General features: G+C 45.5%; 1 protein-coding gene across 1 annotated transcript in view; it reads right to left on the bottom strand.

Annotated features, from left to right (window-relative positions):
* Positions 1-18871, bottom strand: part of MEAK7 (MTOR associated protein, eak-7 homolog) — a 219762-nt gene that overhangs the window by 81292 nt on the left and 119599 nt on the right. Inside the window, exon 4 of the mRNA XM_069216756.1 lies at positions 10609-10753. Coding sequence (XP_069072857.1) covers positions 10609-10753 — 145 coding nt within the window. The remainder of the gene's footprint in view (positions 1-10608; positions 10754-18871) is intronic.

Below are 18871 nucleotides of genomic sequence, written 5' to 3'. Positions count from 1 at the left end.
TAGTAATCAGGTGTAAATATTTCATTACACATTCAGTAATCAGGTGTGAATACAACAGCAACACTAAATAATATGTTTGAAAAATATTATGTACTTTACAAATGTATTTACATACAAAGTAGTCCTGATTATCATGTAGGATGAAAATAGCAAACTTCGACTCAATCTTTGACATTATAACAAGACATGAAGAAATAAAAACAATACATGGAGAAATAATATAATACATAAAAAGAAGGTATCAGTATGCTTGCCAGCACACCATAAAACACACACAGAGCAAAACCTGTTAAGACTTAAGTAGAGTCCCCAGGCAAAAGCTGAACCGCTGAAGGAAAATTCCATGGAAGCATTATAAAGCAAACAGAAATTAAAATTTTCCAAATTGGCTGAAAAGGACTACAGTAAAATGTTAAATGGATTGTAATTCAAAATTTACAAAGATACACCAATTAGGGGTAGTTAACTTTGGATCCAGAGCAGTAAGAAAGTGGAGGAGAGAGGACTATACGTAAATCTATGAAAGACATCAATGTGAATGGTCTCTAGCACAGGGTAAGAATTCTCTCTTCAGCAAAGGATCTTTCATATATTCATAATCTTGAATTAAAGCTAAATAAATAGCAGTTAGACGCAGATCATTAGAATGAGGCAAAACCTTAACAAAAAATGATCTGTAAAATCTTGTGTCCCTTAGCTGTATCAGATCAGGATAGGAAGTACAGAGAGAAGTGCTGAGCAAATGTATGATAATCTGCATGCTGCAGATTAGCAGAAATATGCAGTTAATTGGCTTGCTAAAAAGTATGCTGTTGCAGCCATCCAACTTGCAGAATGTGTGCCACTCCCCGGTGAAGAGTTCTTCTGACGGATATCTTTTCACATTCCATGCGTGAAGCAGCCTTCCCAATGTTAGATTGTCAGATATGCAGAAATCCATACATCAGAACTCTCTGGGCTATTATGGGCTTCCAGGACAAGTAAGCATCTCAATCTCTTCATGTTGACAGGCAGAAGCGGAAAAAGGACAACACGAGGAAAACCAGGGGCATATATCTGGCACCACACCAAGAAGAATACAATCTGGGAAGGATCTGGCATTTGAAGCTCTACACAGGCTCAAACAGGTGGAGGGTAGGAGCACCGCATTGAATGAAAATCAGTACCAACCACCTGTCACTGAGTTCCCATTCTTGGCATCATTTTCCAAACCAGTTAGGTGCTTGGTTATCCAAGAGATGAATACTGTTTGACCAACTGCCACAGTATCTATTGCATGAGACAGAAAATTTGCCTTTGACCCTCCTGCTTCCTTATATATGAAAGTCATATGTCTCTACAACTTCAAACTTTAAGAAATACGAGTGCCAAATTTATTTTGTTGAACAACAGCTTGTAATGGGAGCTAATTTAAATCTGTGTTTGGGTACGCAATAAAAAGCGTAACTTGCTCAGCAGAAACAGACAGCCTACATGAAGGATGGTCATCTGTTGAAATAACAATTCACAGAACTCTACAAACAGATTTTTGGGTCATCTAGGCTCTGTTCCTTGATGGTGGGAGCAGTCCCAGGAGACTTAGAGAGACAGAAAGGTTTCCTTGAAGAGAATATATAGTACGAAAAAGGCCTGTAAATATCTGGACCAGAATACTTCAATGCTAAAGATCTGGTAAAGACCATTCTAATAAGACTGGCTTCCCTACTGTAGACCAGAGAATTATTCTAAAAGCACCAGAGACGAAATCCAACTTCTTTAGTTTGAAGCTGCATGAGGTGTCTTGATTTTATACAATGATGCTTTCCGTTGTCTTTTTTTTTGATGCCACCATATTTGATGCTGTAGCTATCAAGCCTGAAAAGTAACAACACAATGGCAATTGCAATTCGGTGGAAAGCCTAGAGCAGAGGGAAAATCCTTCTCCGTGTTACAATGTGGTAACTGGTGTTGTCACTATTAAAATATGATGAGCACAGTAAGGATGTGTCTCAAACAAAATTTCTACACTCCTGGGGAAGGCATTGGTGCAACTCCCAAATTCTGTAAACGATAGGCTAGAGTCTATTGGGCGGCCCCTCTTCGGTATTTCAGTCTTAACGCCACTCAGACAAAAGAAGCTCTTCTTTATTTAACCTCTCATTTATGGCTAAAATTCTCAAAAATGTTTCACAACATAGCTCATCACACTGATGTCAATAACCTCTTAGATGACTTCCAATCAGGCTTTAGCTCTGACGAACCAGTTGAGAATACACATACTTAACATCCAGTTGGGAATACACCTCTTCCTGTTCATATTAGTCAATCCGTAATATGGTAAGAAGTCAATATAGAGGGGTCCTCCAGCTACCACTCTCATGAGAACACTCTTGACCAGCACGTGGCCAGTGCTTTCCTCCACTTCAAAGTATATCCTTTTCTTATCTGAATAGGATGATGATGCTGCAACCGATCCAGAGACAGCAAATATCAGTCAAGTAAGGCTTTAGAAACTGTAGTTCAAGGCGTTTGCCTTCAACAGGGTAGCCACTGAAGGCAGGAATTCGGTCATTGATCACTTACTCCTCACTGGCAATATCATGGACAGTGAATTCCCCATTAACGAGGCAATCGCAAGCCATTAGGTCATTGGTGGACTGCAGCTGTGAATAGTGAATCATTGACAGCACTGCAGCTATCTAGCTCTCATAACAGTAAAGGTTAAATTTGTCACCAATAACTTTGAAGGCGAACTAGGCTCTGGGGGTTTTGTTGAAGTCTGTTTTTGCAGCTATGGAGAGCAGAGACTACACATAAAAAGCCAGGCAAGCTCATTGGCCTTCCTCATTTTATACACTTCAACTTGCAAATCAATTTTTTTTTCATTTCTCTGAGGTGGAGGATGGAGGAGGGCACAGTGTACATTCATTCCTCCCAGGTGGAACAAGCCCATTTTAATGTCAGTTACTTCTCTCCATTCTTCAAGTTCTTCAAAGTGAGGCTGCAATCCTTATGAACATGATTAGGATGCAAACATTAAATGTAAGGTTATGAAAATCATGCATAAATATCTTTTTAGTGCCACAAGCCTTGAAAGATGGTTAAAGAGGGATTTTGACACCTTGCTGGGTTTTTCAGACTTGGCATAAAGAGTAGCTATCTTCTGTGCCTTCAATTCAGTGACTGGATAAGACTTCAAAATCCTACAAGATGTAGAGGTGAGAGAAAAACAGTTCCCAGCAAGAAAGCAAGTAAGAAAGACATGCTTATCAGTAGCAGGAACTGGAAATATTTTCACTTCAACTAAAGTCGTTTTCACTGCACATTCTAAAAGAATGCCAGACTCTTCGTACCCAGTCCAGAGCCACAAGGATTACTTGGGTCCGGTCATTCTTGATCCTCTTGAGAACTCTGGGCAGAAGAGGTTTTGGGTTTTGGGGGGGGGGGGGGGGGGGGGGGGGGGGCGAGAAGGGATCTAGGAGGCCTGAGCTCCACTGAAGATGAAAAGCGTTGCCAAACGAGTGCCACCTTGGAAACTCCAATGCGCAAAACTGATGACATTGCATGTTCTCTGCGGAGGCGAACAGATCTAACCGATGCTCTCCCCACTGCTGAAGGAGACCTTGAGCCACCTCCGGAGGGACACGCCATTCGTGATCAACCAGGCATTGTCAGCTGGGTTTGTCCGCTCTGGCTTTCAGAGAGCCCACCAGCTGTTGAACCACCAGGGAAATACCCTGATGTTCCAACCATGTCCAGAGGTGCAGAGCCTCCTGACAAGGGTCCATGACCCCACCCTGCCCTGCTTCTTCCAGTACTACATGGGGGTAGTGTTGTCCATGAACACCGGCACTATTTTCCCTTTAAGAGAAGGAAGGAATGCTTTCAATGCCAGTCTGATCGCCCTGAGCTCCAAAAGACTGATGTGGTGCCTGGACACCATAGGAGACCAGACACCTCTGATCTCAGCCTCTTCCATGTCACCACTGCCAGATCTGGTTAGGGAAGGGTGAGGGATCTGCCTCTGACCCAATCGCGGTTCAAGAGCCACCACTACAGTTCTTGTGCAGTTCCCTCAAAGATCTGGACCATGTCGGAGAGATTCTACTGATGCTGCGCCCATTGGGACTTCAGGTCCCACTGCAGCACCTGCATATCCCATCTGGCATGTGTCACCTGCAGGATGCAGGAGGCCATGAGGTCCAGCAGCCTCAGAGTCATTCTCACAGAAATCCAGGCTAGAGGCTGAAACATCGGTATCATAGCCTGAATATCCTGGACTCGATACTTGGGAGGATAACCCCGAAACTGCACCGTGTCCTGAACAGCACCGATGAAAGGGAACATCTGAAAGGGAATCAGGTGTGAATTCGGCACATTTATAGCAAACCCCAGCGAATGTAGGAAGTCCACTGTAGTCTGGAGGTGGGAGACGACAGCCTGGGGCCAGCCAGTCATCGAGGTAGAGGAAGACTGAAACCCCTGACCATCGCAGATGAGCTGCAACCACTGCTATTGCCTATGTGAACACCCGAGGGGCGCTTGTAAGGCCAAAGGGGAGCAAGGTGAACTGAAAATGCTTGTGGCCTACTGTGAACTGTAAGTATCGTGTGTGGACAGGCAGTGCGGATCCGTCACGGACATTGCCCGATGACAGGACCCGCAGGGCTTGAACACAGTTTTATGTGACAACATCCTGACGCACCAGGAGTGTCAACACTTAAAAAAAATCCTTGACGAAACATTGAAAAAAGAGCAGTTAAAGTGACTGAGGGGTAACTCTTCTTCAGATCTGCACTGGCTCACGCAGAAAGAAAATAACTGATGTCAGTGCGCTAGGCTGGTGCCTATATAGGTCCCGCGACATCATATCTGGCACGCATGATGCAGACGAAGGATGCAGAGCCGACTGACGCCACCCAACAGCACATAGGGGTACTGCTTGAGAAAAATCGCAGGATCTAGACTGACACCTGGGGGAAATTCTAAGATAAGGAATCTACAACTAAAAGTCTACATCAGACAAAACTGGTAAAGTCCTTGCCACCATTGAGAGCTTCGCCTATCCATGGAGTCATGGTTAACTGAACCTGGATTCATCAGAAACTGTTGGATCGTGTGGCTGAGAGCGAGAAGGAGATAGAGGCATTGCAACCCCTATATGTGTGAGGCCCAATGGATGCCCCAGTAAAGACCCTAGAGGAGCAGGCCGAGGCCACGGACGGCCAATCCAGGAGAAATAGTGTTTGCATTGTGGACCTCCCAGAGGACCTAGACCCCTTGACATTCCTGACAAGTGGTTCTGCTTCTTCGTCCCTGCCTCGTACCTCACCCATTTTTATCCCGGAAAAGGGCAGACAGGATACCGGCAAGACCAATTCCAGGGGCACCCCCACACCTCATGCTGGCCAAACTACCTCACTACAGGGACCGGGACACGATTTTGCAAGCTGCACACACAGCCGCCCCCCTAAGACTGGACAATCAACCTATAATGCTGTTCCAAGATTATGCCCGCAGTGCCAGAGATCCTCCTTCTTAAGCACCAAAAAAGAGACTTTGCAAGCTCAGAATTCAATACTTCCTATTGTTCCCTGTCTGCCTCAAGCTGCTCTCAGAGGGCAAGACCCTATTCTTCATAGATTCCACAGATGTTTGGGACTGTTTGCACCAGCATCAGGTAAGCACCCTCCTGGCCCAGAGAGGGGAACCTTTCAAATCACCAGCAGAGGGACGGCGAAGGTGGCACCATGAGAGAAGGCGTGTCTTCCCAACCCCAAACCCTCAAAACCGCCCTCCTCTTGAACAGGTCATCGAGGACCGGAGACAGGTGGTGCAGGTGGCGGCATCACTGAGATAAAAAAACAGGCTCCTCGAAGGACGAGCGGGCACCCACATCTTCTCGAATGACGACAAATTGCCTGCATTAGATGGACCCCACTTTGGCTCACAGTCTCTGCAGCTAGTCACCCCAAAGAATGCAGACATCATAATTCGAACCAGAAATGGTGCCCTCAACTCTCCTTGCACACTCCTTCTGCCTCCTTTTCTCCTCTCGATGCCCCCCTTTCTCCTCCTCCTTATCCTGATCCTCTCCTAGATGTTAGGCCCAGACTACCATTCTCCTTCGAACAGGTGGACACCCACCATTCTCACTCAGCTCTTTCCCCTGGCCAAGTTGCAACCCCACCTTCAGCTACGGTATTAGACTTCACCCAGTTTGGATATGCTGCCATTGTAACACGTCCCAATTGTTGATCTGTTACACTTCACTAGTACTCTCACCCCTACCGAGGGCGACACAGTGAAGAAGCGCTACGTCGTCTACTCCTATGCAATTCGCCAAAAGGCCCAAATCATTTTCCTCCAAGAACAACACATCACACGCCTAGAACTACGGCGTTTGCGAAAACGCTGGAGGGGGCACATTGTACCTACTACCTACACCTTGTACACACATGGCACCCTTATCTGGATCCGCCCCGCAGTCCCCTTCCAAGCCATTGACACAATAGTGGGTAGGGATGGACGCTTCAATGGCTCCAGGTCCTTCTGGGCAGCATCTACGCTCACAACACAGAACAAGAAGCCTTCTGGACCACACTATCACAAACACTTGAACACAAAATGGGAACTCCCTGGATCCTAACAGGTGGCTATTATTGTTTGCTCTCACCCCTACCTTCAGCAATGAACTCACCACTGTGCACTGATCGATTTGTGGTGGTCCATCCACCCCAACACAAGAGTCTACACCTTTTACTCAGCAGTGCACGACCTGTATGTACGCCTGGCCAATGTCCTAGATAACATGCGCTGGGCAGACTGTAGGTTGCGCACCCTCCGATCACGACGTGCATACAGTCTATTCTTCTTGGAGCACACTGCACCCTCCGGTACCCAAGTGGCGGCTGCCTAGGGAGACACTGGAATAGCTTTACTTTCAGGTTTCACATGCACAACACATCACCCAATTCATCTCTAATAACAGTGACTCAGCCTCCTCACATGCAGTTGAGTGGGACATCTTTAAAAAGTGTCACAGGCAGGCATTATATACAGGAAATATCATGGGTCCGCAAGACATTAGAACGGAAGATCACCAAGGCTGAAAACCTGGTCGCAGACCTTGATAGGGCGGCAATCCTGGATGACAGAGAGCAGCCCTCAATGACGCAAAAACCCAGCACGCGGTGGTCCTGGACCAAATGTGCTTGAAGTAATTGCTGCTGCTTCAAGTTTAAAGCCTGTAAAGCAAGAACGCATCGAGAGGGAGACAAGTCAGGTAGGCTCCTAGCGTGGCTTGTATGCCAGGACACCCACTCTGGGTCCATCCAAGAGATCACTTTGCCTCCTGAAATCAACTTTCACACCCAACAGCCCATCTCAGAGGCCTTCTTTACCTACTACTCTTCAGTATACGCTGCAAACTCGCACCCACCGATAACCGAGATCAGCTCCTTCCTTGCCAAATGACCCCTCCCAAAAGGTCACACCTGGCAGTAGAGAGGACCTAGATGAACCTGTGACACCTATATGCACCCAGTTCAGGAACAAAACCCCTGGCCTTGATTGCCTTCCAACTTAAAATTATAGCACCTTCAGCTGTCATCTTGCTCTTTGCCTAGCCGAAGTATACATGGAGGCCCTACATGTCAAGCACCTGCCTCCCTCCCTAGTATCAGTACGGACCTCATTTCTGTAGCCAGATCGGGACCCGACTCTTATTGGGACCTACCACTAAATTGCCATAATGGGTGCAGACTACAAAATTCTTTGGAACATACTGGTCAAACACTATGCCCAGATCTTACCGAACCTAGTCCACCCTGAACAAAATAGCTTCGTCCCTGGGTGAAGAACCTCCTAGAATATCCACAGTCTCTTCCACCTGATGGACCAAGCCCCCACACTGCTTCCCCTATGAGGCGTGCCTTATTCTGGACTTGGAAAAGGCCTTTGATACCCTGGAGTGGGACTACCTCTTCCAGGTGCTGTCCACCTCAGCATATACACATGGCTGTTATATAAAACCCCCAGGTCCAGGGTCCAGATGGGCTAGCTGATCTCCTGGTGTTTCCGTGGAAAAGAGCACCAAATAGGTACTACTATTTGCACTTGCAATGGAACTGCTAGCTGCCAGGCTCTAGTCAGAGGGGAAAAGCTAGGGGATACCCCTGAGAGGCACAACCCACGTGGTCTCCCTCTAAGTAGATGACTTACTCCTCTATATTTGAAACATCCACATGGACCTGTCCCCCAAATGCACCACTCTACATTCATTTACACAGGTAGCTTGACTACAGGTCAACTGGGCTAAATCTAGTGTGTTCCCCTTGGGAGGATCCTTGCCTCTGGCGAGGTTCGACTGGATGGGCAGCGGCTGGAGTGGACGGGCGACAGTTCAATAACGAGGGGCACAGCTATATCATTCACCTACAGACCTCTTCGAAGGCAACCTTAAGAGGGTCATTACAGCCTTGAAATCCCAGGTCCAGTTCTGAAAATCACTTCCGTTGGCCACAACAGGCAAAATAGCTCTAGTGAAAATCATCATGCTTTCCCGTCTTATCTATTATTTCACCAACCTCCCCATTATCCCTCCTTGCAGCTTCTTCCAGGATCTAAAACCATTACTCAGAGAACTCAATTAGGACAACAAGCGGCATCGCACAGCACTACAGAAACTGCAGCTACTCATCGAGAAAGGCGGCCTCAGTGTGCACTCGTTCGAGGTTTATTTCCTAGCAGCCCAGCTTCAATGGGTCACACAGTGACTGGCGCAGTGCAAACTCACCCAAGCATGCGTAGATTTGGGCTTCCTCGTCCACACAGACCTCCTGAGGCTCCCATTACCCAAGGTGCCCACCCCCCCCTTAACCAACCACTCCCACACTTAATGGCTATTGCACATAAATACATTCAGCAGGCACTAACCCTTACCAACCATATAATCCTGTAATCACCTGCTTTCCTACTATAGGGCCTCCCATACCCCCTTAACCCCTACTCCTTTAGAGACTCCACACCCTGGCATTACTGCTCTCTCACCACTGTGAGTGACTAATTCCAAGATGGTCAGCTCCTCACCACTGGTAATCTTATCAATTATTTTTCCCCCTGAGGGGTCAATACCTACAGTTCCACCAGATGCAATACACTCTCTGCACCCAGTGGCCCATAGCGGACATTAAGCCTCCCCACTCACTCAGTTATTTAGTCCCTGCTAACCATGGGAACAGGACGTCACCTCATAACATGGCACTACAGGGTCATGAAGGAACATACAGGGACTCCACTCATGTTACTTGGAGACAAATGGGATGCAGATATTGGACGGGCACTCCATGACTCTAAATAGGACAGAGCCCTCGATTTCCCACACCAAGTTTCCCACAAAGCTAGCTTTAAGAGTATTCATTTCACCATACTCCAAAGGGCCTACCTCACACTACAAAAGTGTAACCTCTTCTTCCCCATGGCCGGCCTTGGCCAAGAATACTCAGGTGACCTCCAGCACATGCTGTGGTCCTGTCCTTTCCACATACTGGCAGGCAATCCACGAGACACTCCGTGAAGTAACGGAACTCCCAAACATAAGCACCTGGGAGGCCTGCGTCCCAGGAGTATTTAAGCACCAGAAGCAGAAAGCGGTTAGGGCTTGCTTTGCAGCCTTGCAATACTCCTTGCTAGGCATGCTATCACCGACCATTGGCGATTGCCTTAGTCCCCACAATTTGGAAGCCTGGCATAGTGCAGTACAGCTATGGGGGGAGGGCAGTGGGGAAGGCCCTGTGCTTCAAAGAGGTCTGGTGCATCTGTAGATGCCCCAACTCCCCGGCATGGGACACCCTCCTCAAACTCACCTGGGATGACGATCTACCACCATGACCCTGGAGGCGCAGCCACTCGGAGGTGGTACTTTCCCCTCCCCTTCACCCCTCTGACCCAATGTCTCACAGCATGCCCTACCAACCCATACGCATTAAAGCCACAAGTACACCCCAACCCGCACCAACACCAACTACACCTCTCACCTAGCAGTACCCTGGTCTCCAACCCCCTGTCCAGGTTTGTACCCGAATACGCCTCTCCACAAGACATTTGGTTTGACCCACCACCACTGAACTGCCCAGATAGGCAGATAATACCCCATGACCACTTGTCGAACACTAGCACACATATGCTGGACCTCTCCTTCAATGCAAGGTGGCAGTCTCATGGACTCGAATGGACACTGTTATTCACAATCAATCAATGTGTCTATTATTGTTTTGTTGAGAACTCAATAAAAACACATGTATGTAGGTATGCATGCAAGAAGTAGATATATAACACAAACCTACCTGAAAAGCAGAAGAATACTGTGTAGGTTACAAGGCAAAGATAAAGTCAGTGTGTGATTGGAGGGGTTGTTGGTTTCTACAAATGAGTACACAGGCACAGAACCTGGCCACAATAACTGTAAAGAAAATCCAGTCCCTTGAACGAACACATACTGCTCATCTGGCAAGCAAAGGAGAAAATCCAACACACTGTACAGTAGGGAAGAAGACTAAAGTTATGGCATCCATGCTAACACAGCACTGGGCAAGCAAATCACATTATTGATTGCCCCCCATCCTTTACCTGTAGGTTTTAGTTCCGAAAGGAGATGTGCAACCAATGCATTGCCGCCAGCCACAGAATCAAAGGTGTGCTTCAATATCCAGCCGTTTAGCAGTTTTCTGAATTGTAAGACTTGCAGCAGGGCACCAATCAAGTCATCTATAAACTAATAGAAGAAAAACAGAACAAAAATCATTTATAGTCAGAGTTTTAAAGAGGTTCTACTAATAGAGATTGCTACACTACAATAAAGACAAGTTTTACCCAAAAATGATTTAGGTCACATAAAGTTGACTGTCAGATTACTTTTTTGTCCGCACACCATGAACCTGTTTACCTCTGATCGGGTGTATATTTTGATTTCTGTTCGAAAAACTTTCCTTCACTGGTAGTAATGTTCTGATTATAAGACAGACATGGGATAGTTACAGAGTTCACAACTGAGGGGAAAAAAGCAAATACCCAATTTTCAAGTTCATAGTGGGAGCAAAAGTACACATGATAGACTGAACTAAATCTACAAAATCTGACATACAGGTATAAAGTGCTGCTTACAACATAGGTTCCAAGTACTACTGTAAAGGCCTTGTGATACAGTCTGTATAAGCCAGTTCAGCTTACTTGAAGCCTGTTTGATGAAGGGTAAGGATTTTTATGGTTTTTGGTGAGTGCTGACCAAGGAATTGAGCCACTTAAGGCATTCCAAAGTGATGTAAATAGGCATAGTTAGGGCATTTAGCTTCATTCTAGAGTCAGACTTTCTGTATATAGAACATCCATCGAGATACTAAACAATGAAAAGGTCTTTGGTATATCACATAGGTGCCGACTCTTTGTTTGCACTCTTATAACTATATATTAAGTCACAATTTCACACAATCTAAGGTACTGAAAACATTCCTCATCAGTCCACTGGCTTTCAGCACAGTTCAAATCATTCGTCATCAAATATGTAAGGTTTCCTAACAAGTAAGCATCTGGATTCTTTTTGGGGGAAAGTGGGGGAGGTGTCACATGCCACGCATCACCTTTTTCCAACCAGACGTTAACAGATATAGCATACCCCATGGGAATGGGTTATATTAATGTCCGACCAAGTTTGGAGAAGATTGCTTTATACGTCTTCAGGTCGCTGTTAAATCAAAGCATGGATTTACCAAAAGATTAGCATTTGTCTACAGCAAAGGTACTCACAAACTTTTTAAGGGCCCACAGAATAAACCTTACAGTTTGCCAAGGACCAAATAATGGCTTGAACAATGCTCAATGCAGCCCCCTCAAAAAAGTATTACACCCAAGTTTCAAGAAAAAAAATATTTGTTGTCATTAACGTTAGTTATGAAAATGTGAACATTACGAGTGTGCATTGGTCTAGTAATCAATAGTTTAGAGTACACTTAAGAGATTAGTATTGCAAAGTCCAGATGTTATTGTTAGGAATGGAGTCTGTAGCTGGCAGTGGTTGCACCATGTGTAATAGGAACCATCACTGTAGCCTGAGTAAGGGAGTCGCACGGCTATGATGAATGCTGCTCATTCCCTTCATAGCGTGGCTGAAGCAGTCAGGCTTATCTCAGAGGCAATGTGTAAAGTATTTATGTACACACACACACACACCCACACCTCCCATTCAATATTTAGCGGAGTAAAACAAGACCAAGACAACAAAAATCAAACATACACAAGTAAAGATACACATTTTCAAGGATTAAATCTTAGTATAGCACTAAGAAACACAATAGCTCCAACTGGGACTATCACAACCTCTTGATGGAGTTGTTCCCAACAGTGACGCCACTCACAAGGGAGTGAGTGCTGGTCACATGGACTCCAGGTACAGTACCTTGGAAAACAAGGAAACAAAGATGTTGCACAGAGTTGGAGAGGTGAGGCGTTGCTGGAGCTGGTGCAGCGTTGGTTCCTTTCTGCTACCAGGGAGGTGAGGAGTTGGTTTCTTACTGCTAGGCAGGGGAGGCGAGGCATCAGTTCTTTGGAGTTGCAGAAGCGATGATGCAGCGTTAGGGGTGAGTCATTGATTCCTTACAATCCAGCAGGATCAATGAATCCAGCAGGTCAAGATGCAAGGCGTCGACTTCACGGTGGCGCAATCACACCACTAGGCCACAGGTGCAGCGGTGGAGTCGGGTGTCACGGACACCGGTGACATGGCACTCTGGACTCATGCTGTGGCAGGACTTGGGAGGCGCTGCAGTGGCGTCGGGCCTGTGGCATCGGTCACAGTCGTTGCACTCAGCAGGAAATACGACTCCAGTGCAGGCAGCAGCTCAGAGTCAAACAACAGCGCCGGTTCGAAGTCGCTCTGGAGTCGATGTACTTAGTTTCTTCTTGGTTACACCAGAACTCACTCCCAAGGGCAAAGGAGCTGGATTTGGCATTACTTGGCAAGTCAGGACTCTCAGTAAGAGAGCCCAAGTAATGGCAGATGAAGTCTTTGATGTCCCTGAGACGTCTTAACAGGAGGTAAGCTCAGTTCAAGCCCTTTGAGAACATCTGGAAGCAAGGTGTAGAAAGAAAAGTCCAGTCCTTTCACTACCAGGTCAGAAGTAGCAGGTCAATACAGCAAAGTAACAGGCAGAGTGGCTGTCCCTTCTACAGCATCCACCTCTTCTTCCCGGCAGAATGTCCCCAGTCCAGAAGGATTCTAACTTTGTGCGGTCAGAGGTCCAGTACTTATATCCATTTCTGTCTTTGAAGTAGGCAAACTTTAAAGAGAAGTCTTTGTAGTGCACAAGACCCTGCCTTTCCCTGCCATGGCCTTTACATGCCATGGCCCCAGACACATTCAGGGGGGGTTGGAGACTGCTTTGTGTACAGACACAGCCCTAGTCAGGTGCACGTGTCTGCTCCTCCCACCACTGTAGCTCATGAAGACCCAGCAGGAAATGCAGGGCACACCCCAGCTCCCTTCGTGTGACTGCCTAGAATGAATTCAAAAACAGCCAAAATGTCATTCTGACCCAGACGTGTTTTCTCCAGACAGGCTGAGGAACAGAATGGTTAAGCAATAAAATGCCCACTTTCTAAAGAGCTCAGAGACCCCAAACTCCATAAATCTATCTGCTCCCAATAGGAAATTACACTTAGAAGTTATTTCAAGGCAATCCCCATTTTAACCTATGGGAGAGATAGGCCTTACAATAGTGAAACCCGAATGTTGCAGTATTTCACTTTCAGGACATGTAAAGCACGTCAGTACATGTCCTACCTTTTAAATGTACTGCACCCTGCCCATGGTACTCCCTTGGGCCTCCCTTTGGGGTGACTTACAGGTAGTAAAAGGGAAGGTTTGGGCCTGGTAAATGGGTACACTTGCCAGGTCGAAATAGAAGTTTAAAGCTGCACACACAGACACTGCAGTGGCAAGTCTCAGACAGGTTTACAGGGCTACTCATCATGTGGGCAGCACACGCAGTGCTGCAGGCCCACTAGTAGCATTTGATTTACAGGTCCTGGGCACGCATAGTGTACTTTACTAGGGACTTACTACTAAATCAAGTATGCCAATCATTGAGAAACCAATCACCAATACAATTTACAGAGGAAGAACTAGCACTTTAGCAGTGGACATCAGTGGTAAAGTGCCCAGGGTCCTAAAGCCAGCAAAAACAAAATTCAGCACAGAATCAAAAACAGAATGTCAGAAGCAAAAAGACAGGGGAAACTATGCCAAGAGCCGACAGGTCTAACAGTTATGATCTCCCTAGGTACGAGAAAAAGCATGTTTTGGAGAGGCTGAGATATTCAATCTCTTGCAACTTAATGTGGGTTGCAAGCAATTGTTTAGTTGGGCAAACCTCTACAATTGTCCACATGGTGAAAGGCAGACTGCAAGTCCCCAAAAGACCCAACTTTGCCACCATTCATGACATGAGGGATCTATAAATTCCTTAAGGCATCCCCAGACCCCCAACTAACTTACATGTTACAGTATTCTCAAATTTGGCCATGTATCAGTTTTTGTGACTGACATTTCATCGCTACCCTTCCATCTTGGCATGTCAGAAAGTCTCACAATCTCACCCTCAGGCAAATCTAGCCTGCTGAAACACACAAAAGGTGATGGGAGGAATGCTTGCAATTTGTCTAACCACTGGCAGTCGCTGTGGGTAGCATCCCAACCCATTGTTTTTTTGCTCACCATCACCTTTTGTGTGTTTCATGTTCTGTCCTAAGTGGCCTGGGTGTGCCAGATGTGGGTCCCATGCTCACTGAGTCATTGGAACCAAGCTGTACCCAGCTGATGAATTCATAATGCTTGTGTTCTTGTTCAGGGACGACCTGGCTTGGCAGTTCGGGATGGATTGTTCCCATGAGGGACAGGTTCAAGACTTATTTACATACACAAACTGAGATGGCATGAGAGCAAAAGAACTATGGGTTGGGATGCTAGCCTGAGCAATTTCCAGTGGGTAGACAAATTGCAAGCATTCCTCCCATCACCTTTTGTGTGATTCACGTTCCACCCTAAGTGGCGTGGGTATGCCCAGATGTGGGTCCCATGCTCACTGTGTCACTGGAAGCAAGCTGTACCCGGCTGATGAGCCCATAACTAGAGTGACAGTGCTCCTGGGTTGCTTATGTTCTGGTTCAGGGAGGACCTGACTTGGCAGTTTGGGATGGACTGTTCCCATGGGGAGCAGGGTCAAGACTGATTTGCATATGGGTGCGTCCAAATTGAGGTGCACTGGCGAGCAAAAGAATGATGGGCTGGGATGCTACAACAAGCTATTGTCAGTGGTTAGACAGACTGCAAGCATTCCTCCCATCACCTTTTGTCTGTTTCATCAAACCTTGCCTGTTGCCTGCAGAACTTAGGACAAGAAAACAATCTTTATTATCTTCCAAGTGTGTTCTAAGCAACAGGAGAACTAAACAATTATTTGTTGGTATCCCGAGTACTGTGGAGTTCATTCTCCACTGCTTTGTTTCTCAGACTAGTACAATTAGGATCGAGTCACAGTTTAATGGGTGTATGATGAGAGATACATTCATTTTGTAATGTTGCTTTCTGAAGTGTGGTGGAGAAATCGATTTGGTGGTTCTAAAATAAGTAACCCGGGGAGACGCCATAAACACGAGACAAATTAATATTCTGCATCTCCCAGTGAATCAGGCCCCATGGTTCCATTACAAAATGGTCTTCTAACATGGCCTTAAGAATGTCTCAATCAGTATTAGAAGACAAGCAACAATAGCTTCCCCAAAATCTAGAGGATGGGTTCAATGGTTAAATTCCATTTGCCACCCATCACAGTTCAGTTCTGACAACTTCAGTAATGATCTTAGATATTTTAGCAAAGGCGGCACCTTTCTTCACATTGGCAGCATAGGCCAAGTCAGACATCAGTTTAGGCCTTGAATGTCCATCTTTACAAAACCATGTTCAACAAGATTTTCTTCAGTCTGCGAGATAGATTTTATGTGCAGAATATGGGCAAGTTCCTTTTCTTGTTCCCTGGGTAAGGCTTCAGTTCTGCAACCTTTCATCACTTTCTTCATTTTCTCTGACTCTTAAAGAGAAGTCTATTCCCTGAGGTAGGACAGTTTTTAAGACCACGTAGTTGAGTACTTTCAACTCCTTGATATGTTGATTTAGGCCATGGACCTTTCCTGAAAACACCACAAGGTTTTTTCCAATTGTCCGTTGGGAATGAATGTAGGAGGGCATCAGTTACAGAAGGGACTCCATTGAGTCATGGAGGACATCAGTCATGCAGGACAGTCACAATATAGGCTGCTGATATCAAACAGATTTCTGGGCTAATCACCTTAGGGATGCAATGTCTTCCCTGGCAACTTTGTAGACTGCCAGCGGGGTGTCAGGTGGACTCTAGCTCATGCTCAGAGTGCAGGGGCTGACACTGGTGATGGTCCACCAAAGCAACGTACCAAGGTGAAGTCACACATGTAAGCCTCAAGACTTCCACAGTTGGAGAGGGGGAGTAGGAGCTTCATGATTCAAGTGCAAGCCCAAATGACAGAGAGACATCGTCAAAACAAGGGGAAGTCACATACACATACTGCATGTCTGCAAATGTTATTTGTAGTTGAACGTGCTACTCTAAGTAGCAGCTTCTTCAGGACAGGTGACATTACAGTGACTACAATCTCAGTTCAACTGAGCAGCAGGGAGTACCCTATAACCTTAGGTGTGCAGAGATACAAAGGGGTGCAAACACGGGTGGTATGTCTCTTGCACCCTGGCACTTTAGTGCACACTACTGCACAAATACAACAGGTCCAGCCAGTAGGCAGTCTCCCTAAGCAGTTCAAGTAAAAAAGGCCGTGCCCCACTGCTGTTGTAATCAGCTGCTACGAACAGTTAGCGGTTGCATTGGTTGGTCATGAGGTGCTAACCACTCATGTTAATAGTACTATCACTTTGGGTAGATCCCAGCCACCCAACAGAGTTTAACATAGTTGGCGAGAAATATACCAAAGTAATTTTGAGTGCTTGTGAAACAGACCGTTGACAGTCTGCCAAGTAAAACATTTTGAGTCTACCATAATGACAAAATGAGGAGCAGGTAATCACATAATGATCTTCTTATGTTAATAATTTAATAAAAAGCAGGTTCTTGAAGCAAGGGTAACCTTACAGAAAGTCTGTAAACAAAGGGAATACATCAGTCTAACAAATGAAGTTGTTTAGTGAAGCACAAGGTCTCTAGGAGACTTGTGAGGGTGATCCGTATCCACCATTCATTGACGCAGAATTGTGTACCATCTCTTACAGTGCTCCAGATCTTTCTCTCTTGTAAGAAGAGACAAGGAGCCTAGTTGCTGTGGAAGTTCGAAGAGATCATTACAGCAAACAGGGTTGAAACTTTGCTCGCACATAGACTTGCCGAAGCTGGCAAAATGCACGATCAGTGATATAGAACCTCTTGGAAATAATTATTTTGTCTCTGAGCAGCCAATGAAGATCGGCCAAGACAGACACAATGTGCATACACCTGAGAAAGCAAGTCATAATGCGAGCTGCCAGGTTCTGACCACCTGAAATGTAAATAAGAGACCATTTTGGGGACACAAGTAGCACAAGTAGAAGGCTCTGCAGTAATCCAGCCTAGAAAGAACCATGCCCTAGAAGACCACTTTTTGACAAACTTTACAGAAATTCTGTAAATCATGTGATTCTCTTAACTAGACATCAATGGGAGAAGGTTCTGCCCACAATGAATCTAACGTTTCTTAACATTGGAAATAGGGTGTTTATGGTGGGATGCCGGAGGACCAGGATCTCCATCTTTTCCATGTTCAGCTGCCAAGCATTTTCACTCATCGAGGAGGCAACTGTTGAGAGGCAAAGTGGGGTTAAAGAAGAACCCCTTGGAATGCCCTCCTCCACAGCTTCGATTACCGAATAAACTGCTTGACCCATATTTTCAACCTTATAACGTATAAGTACAAACCTGCACAATAACATAAACATAAGGTATGTACTTGAATTCAAAAATCATTTTACGGTCATTTGCTCCACATATTTGGTTGAATTCAAGTACGTGGCTTTTTCTATGTGACTGTAAAATAAACAAAGGCTGTACTCCTCATTTCTGGTGTAGTAACTTATTTAGATGTACCTAGAAAATTATAACATACAGAGATTTAATTACAAATGAAACATTCTGACAGGTATTCACATTCAGAGACATTCCGACAATCTTAGAAACTTAAAATGACCCACAGAGTAATAGAGGGGGATTTTTTGCAGTGAATGTCTCTGGTATCATTGAGCTAGTGCCTGGGGTCACGCACTTGAGATAGCTGTAACTCAGTGTGGGAAGAAACACACTAAACCTCCAACTGCCATCCCTTGGTGTGCACACACCTCCACACAACCTCTGGATTTGTTGATAATTTGCTACAGAAGTCAAGAAAAAATAGGATAACACTTTTCCAAAACCATTGATTCTAAATAATTAGAGTGTCATGAACACACAGTGAGATATCAGCATGAAGGGTATTTAACAGTAATTGTTATGCTGACAGCACTTAAATTGTGGGTAACATGACAACACATGCAATAAGAAAAGGAAGAAGCAATCCAGATTAAATGATACTAAGGGATGTAAATTAAAAATGGCACTATTCGTGGAGTGAAATATATTCAAATTTTCTGGTGTTAGAAAGTATTTTTTTTTCATCCCACACTGGTACAATTTGATGTTTTGCGATAGATTTCTTTTAACGTCCTTGAGGGCCATACTGTTATGAATCCAGTATTTGTTATGTCGCGCCTTTGTGGTTATCAGCTTCGTAG

This window comes from Pleurodeles waltl, chromosome 12, assembly GCF_031143425.1.
Source record: "Pleurodeles waltl isolate 20211129_DDA chromosome 12, aPleWal1.hap1.20221129, whole genome shotgun sequence".
Taxonomy (NCBI): Eukaryota; Metazoa; Chordata; class Amphibia; order Caudata; family Salamandridae; genus Pleurodeles; species Pleurodeles waltl.
Note: the sequence above shows the minus strand (reverse complement) of the source record. Positions and strands in the feature narration are given on the sequence as shown.